Source organism: Micromys minutus, assembly GCF_963924665.1.
Source record: "Micromys minutus genome assembly, chromosome: X".
Taxonomy (NCBI): domain Eukaryota; kingdom Metazoa; phylum Chordata; class Mammalia; order Rodentia; family Muridae; genus Micromys; species Micromys minutus.
The window spans coordinates 19631482-19637481 of NC_137970.1; the positions used below are offsets into that span (position 1 = coordinate 19631482).

A 6000-nucleotide genomic window follows, 5' to 3' on the forward strand; every position below is an offset into this window, starting at 1 on the left:
GTCCCCTGGAACTGGAGTTACAAACAGTTGTGAGCCACCTTTCCATGCTGGGAACTGAAAGATATTAAAGGCCGATACAGACAAACTGGTGGACAGTCAGTCATGTTAGGCAAACTTGACAATAACTTTTAAACAACTACCAGATTAGCATGTCAGAGGAGACCACAATCCTGCATATCTAAATTTTTATATGTATCAAAGTGTGCTAGTATGTTCTCATAGAAAGAATGCTGAAATGTTAGCATAGCGAGTCAGGTTGACCTAGTGTGCTATTTTCTAGTTATGTATCATTGCATATAATGTGCCCTTTGCCCGAATTACTCCCCTTTCACCATTATTTATCAACTAGAGAGGAATTATCAACTAAAAGTTTATCAGCTAGAATGGGATTTCATCATTTAAATATCCCACCTCTTCTAAGGAACCTCCGTGGTCTCCTAAGCAGAACTGAAAATTCTGTAGGGATTCTTGGTGTTCTGTGACCATCACTGTTACCACACTGTTGATCCTGAAATTAGGGCATTATATCTAAATTACACTGTATTCATCTTGGTGTTGTCAGTGCAGAGCAGGAAGCCTAAAATGTAGTAGGTGGCCAGTCAAACTTTATACAACTACTTATCTAATTAGATGATACAGCTCAGTGTGCTAATGGTTACTCAGCTGATATTGGCCTGGAAGGCATGCTCTAGAATGACATGCCACATGGCCGTGTATATTAACATTTTAAAAAGATTAGTGATGACAAAAACGTGTGTGTGTGAGGGGGTTGGATGGAGCATAAAGGTTGGTAGCTGGTAGACAACAGCCCTAGTATCCAGAGCCAATGCACATGCAGAAACACTGGAGCCAGCCTAGTACCCACGTGGGTTAGGGGAAAAGTAGGGACTAAAACGTCAAAGCCTGTTGGTACCTTGACAATAGGGGAGGGACATCCTTTTGATCTGAATGTAGACTTTACATGTAGAATGGTACTGGCTAAAGACCAGACATTGTACACCATCCTCTCCACTCAAGGACCACAGATAAAACCTAATGGGAGTGACATCCGTGAACTGAGAAACAAGAAATATTTGCTCACAAGGCAAAAGAGCCCGTGCCTTGTTCATACAAAGTAACAGGAGGGTATGACAACATACGAACACAGGGCTTTGCATGATCCCGATTGTGAACTTGCTATTCCAGAAAACCTAGAAGTTGTTCTCAATGTTTCTTTCTACCCAGTACCCTTGTGAAAAATGGCATTTATGCTTCCTAGCATAACAATAAAGGCCTTTATGCTGACCCTCGTTCTCTGAATATTTTTGTCTGTGTTTTTCATATTAAAAAATGAAGTCACACAGTCATTCACTTTATTCCACAAATATTTTATTGAATATTCACTGAATATTATTACACACTGTTCTTGACACTGGAGTTACAGCAGTAAACAACACAGAAATCTCTGCTTTGAGGAGCTTACAGGTTATTTGGTAGAGAAAAACACTAACCACAATAAATAAAGATATATCAAATAGTGATCAGTGCTTTGTAGAAGACATAACATAAAATAGAATAAGACACAACATGGAGAGGAATAGGGCTATCTTATATACGCTGGTTAGGAAATACTTCTCTAGGGAAAACATAATAGAAATACTTAAAGTCATCAAATTATTAGGGAAGAAGGATGTCCCAGGTAATGAAAACAGCAAATGCAGAGGTCCTGCAGTGGAAGGTCCCTGGCATGCTTGAGGAATAGGAAAAAGGCCAGGATAGCCAGAGAAGCGTGAGGCTGATTGCAATGAGATGAAGGAGAAGGATCTAGTCTGTATAGGAACATCTAGGCCATGGAGAAGACTCTGGCTTATGCACTGGGGGAATTGGGGGATATGGGAGAATTTTGAGCAGACTAGGGGCGTGATCTGATTTGGATTCCAGAAATAATTTCTAAGAAGAATTTTTAATTCTTATAGAAATACTGAGAATTAGTAGCAAATGCTACAACACCAGGAAAATAACAACTCTTAGGACACTGGATTTAGGAAAACAAAGAGGCTCATGGTAGAGATGATGTACTCAATGTGCCGTGTAGTTCAGATGTGAACATTTACAACGCCATACACAAAAACATGAATTCTGATTTAACAAAAATTATATTTAAAGAACTAGTAGATGTAATCAAAATTTGAGCAAGCAACAAATGACTTAATTAGGAATAAGAAAGACTAGAAAGTAAATGAACCTTTTACAAAGAAAAACACAAAAAACAGTGGAAAACGCAGAAGACACATTAAACACAGCTGGAGAAGAGAATAAAGTAAAACATATACCCGATGAAATGTCTCCAAAGAAGACATAAAATATCAAAGAATTGTTATGAGTTATGAAAAATAGGAGGTACAAAATATGAGTAGCTGGATTCTGAGAAAAACAAACAGAAAAAATCTAATAGTTGAGAATTTTCCAGAAATTGTAAAAAAAAAAAAAAAACAAAAAAAACACATGCATCTACTAAGCAATGAAACACATTTTAAAAGTAGAATAAAAAAGAAACAAGTATAAACACATTAGAATGAAAGCACAGGATTCCCTGTGTGGCCCACTCACTAACCAAATGAAAGTCAACCACAATTAGACTGATGATATACTTTTTAAAGGCAACAAGGCATATATACGTATTTTAAAGGTTGAGCAAACTCTCCTAAGGATGGAGGTAAAGCCTTTAACTCACAGCAAAGATTCAGGGAGTTTAATACCGGGAGAGCTGAACTAAAACAATAAACAAACACTATATTCACAGGAAAAGAGAATAATGCCGTAAGGGGGTCTGCAATGTAAGAATGTATGCACGTACATCCAAACAAATACTGCCTGTATATATAAACAATACCAATACTATAACTACAAGATTACAAAATAAATAAGCAAAAAACACGGAAAAGATACATACTTGAAAAGAAAATCAAGTGCTCATGAAAGGAATGACTAGAATTGAATTTCTCAGTTTCCCACATTTTTCAAGAAACACTGGAAACATTGTTCAAACTTTGAAAGTTTTAAACAATCATGGTAGAACATCAACATCAAGAATAACCAAACCAAAGAGTAGAAAAATCGAAGAAAAAAAAAAACTTAAAACTTAAAAAAAAAAAGCAGGTAAAAAAAGAGAAAAGGAAGCATACAAAAAATAGCAGAAAATCAAAGTAAGAAAGTAATGGTAGAAACAATTGCAAACACCCTGAAGGAATGTAAACGAAACTTGCTAAGTTTTAAAGGCAGAGGTCATTAGATACTCTTTTTTTTTTTTTTTTTTTTTTTGTGAGACAGGGTCTCACCATATAGATTTGACTGGCCTGGAACTCACTATGTAGACCAGGCTGGACTCAAATGCAGAGATCCACCTGCCTTGGCCTCCCAAGTGCTCGGATTAAAATCGTGCACCACCACGCCCAGCCCAAGATTAGTATTTTTTTTTAAAGTTCAGCCATATGCTGTTTTCAAGAAATATAATTAAAACACAAAGGTGTAAAAAATTCTTAAAAGTAAAAAGATAGAAAATTATATACCACCCAAACACTAGTAAGAAGAAAAGCTTGTGCTGTTACATTACTACAAGATAACCTGGCAGAATTCCTCTATCATCAGGACTAGAGAAGGATATTACACTTTTACAAGAAATATAACAATTCTTAATTTATGTTAAAAAAGGAAACTATACGAAGAAAACAGAGAATTCCACTGTCAGAGTTAGCTTTAAAAACTCGTGGTAGATCATAGCAAAAGCAATCATCTTAGATAAATATAATTTGAATAAGATAGTTGCTAATAGACACACATAAATTTCTATATTCAATAATTAGAGGACATACATTCTTATAGAGCACATAGGAAACATTGATAATTATCAATCATGTACCAAGCAATAGAACAAGTCTCAATTAATTTTAGAGTTACTACATAGACCACATCATCTAAACATAATAGGATAGATTTCAATAAAAGAGCAAACTAAAAATCCCCCAAACATTTGGAAACTTAAAAACACACTTCTGTATAATTCATGAGTCAAAGAAGTAATAATAATAGATATACTGAAGCACTTGGAACTGAACAACAATGAAATTACTACCGAATATGATCATGTTTGAGAGTAGTATTAGTGGGAGATTTTCATAGCTTTCAAATTAATAAATCAGAAAACAAGAAAGACTGAAAGCTAAGCTCAGTGCCTCACACTGGTAGTCCCTGTACTTGGGAGGGTAAGGGAAAAGATCAGTGGGAAAAAACAAACATTAAACCAAGCAAACAGGCAAAAAAAAAAAAAAAAAAAAAAAAAAAAAAAAAAAAAAAAAAAAAAAGGCAAGACTGAAAATGAATGAACTTAACATACAATTGAAGAAATCAGAAAAAGAGCAACAGAATGAATCCAAAAAATGTGGAAGGAAGGAGATCAAAAAAGATCAGAGCAGAAATTAAAGAAATCGAGAACAAAGACACAATGGAGAGGAGCAGCAGTGCCAGAAGTTGGTTCTTTGTGAAGACTAATAAAATAGACAAACCTCTGCTGAGATTGATCAAGAAGAAAAGGGAGAAGGCGCAGATAACGAGGATTAGCAACGAGAAAGGAGACATCGCTACAGATTAGATGGAACAGAGACTTAAAACGAGAACTTGATACCAGTGAATTTGAAAACACAGACAAAATGGACCAATTCTTAGGAAACTATAACCAAAGTTTACTCAAGAGGAAAAGTAAGTTCTTACTAGTATTACAACTACTGATGGGACTGAAGCAAAATAAAACTCTTCTCACCAGGAGATAAAAGAAAACAAAAAACAAACAAACAAACAAAAAAAAAACCAAAACAGTACCAGGCTATGGATTAGAGCTAGGTAAAGAGCTAGCTGCTGATATCTGCCCTACAGGTGCTCAGACGGGACTCAAGGCAGTGCAAACCCTACGAAGACCACGTCTTTCTACTGGAGCCTCCTCTAGAGAGATCGCTAGAGAGTGGCCCTTAGTAAAGTGGGGGCCTGAAAAAATCTCTCGGTAATCCCTGCGCACGGTCAGCACTCAGAGACTGCTCTGTGGTAAAGATGCTAAGCAAGGCCAGTGAGGTGCTCTGCTATCTGGACAGCCTCTTCAGTAGCCAGCTTCTGTGGTCTTCTGCTCATTGAGGACACAGGGCCTGGAGAGGAGTCGGAGCAGTCTGTGTTCCAATTTCCAAGAAACACCATGCACAGCCCAAGTTGTAACTGGTTAGGAGGGGCTGGGTGCAGGGGAAGCCAAGCAGGGGCTCCTGGAGCAGAAACCCTGAAACTCTGTCTTCATGAATATCAGATACTTCTGATGAGCCCTTTTAATGATGTCCAAGCTAGCTGCAGGGTGATGGTTCTAATAATGGTGGATGTTCTGAAAATAAGAGCTTCATCATTATTTTGAAATAGCTAGCAAAAAAGAGAGATAGTGGGTTTGAAATCTACTCACATTATCATAGAAATTCCAACAATATACTTGTCAGTTAAACAAAATTAAAACTTGCATTATTTTAGCTGTTAAACATCTTTGCACATTTTAAGAGCCAGTTTTAAGTATCTTAATCACTTATCCATATTACAAAAGGTTTTGTTGGTGCTGACTGTTAAAACTTTGATAGACACATCATTATAAAGTCTTGGTTAGAATTTGTGTATGCCCATCTCAAATATAAAATGTTACATAAACTATATGCTGTGGAAGCACATTTCAATATTTTTCATTAAAGAATTTGAAAAGGGGAGCTGGAGAGATGGCTTAGCTGTTAAGAACACTTGCTGCTCTTGCAGAGGTCCTGGGTTTCAGTCCCGGTACCTACATGACAGCTATCAACCATCTGTATCCAATCCAGAGAATCCAACACCCTGTTTTGGCCTCTGTTGCCACTACATGACATAGTGTACAGACACACTAAATAAATCTTTAATTTTGTCTGTTTGTTTGTTTATATTTTACATTCACTAAGTGTGATATGGGAAGGA

At 36.5% G+C, this 6000-nt stretch overlaps 1 protein-coding gene across 1 annotated transcript; it reads right to left on the reverse strand.

The window, feature by feature from the left end:
- Window positions 1-4383: 4383 nt before the first annotated feature.
- On the reverse strand, window positions 4384-4614 carry KANTR (KANTR integral membrane protein; the record flags this gene model as incomplete). Its single annotated transcript, XM_080911106.1, has 1 exon — window positions 4384-4614. The coding sequence occupies one exon, from the start codon at window positions 4612-4614 to the stop codon at window positions 4384-4386; it is 231 nt and encodes a 76-aa protein (XP_080767232.1).
- Window positions 4615-6000: the final 1386 nt, after the last annotated feature.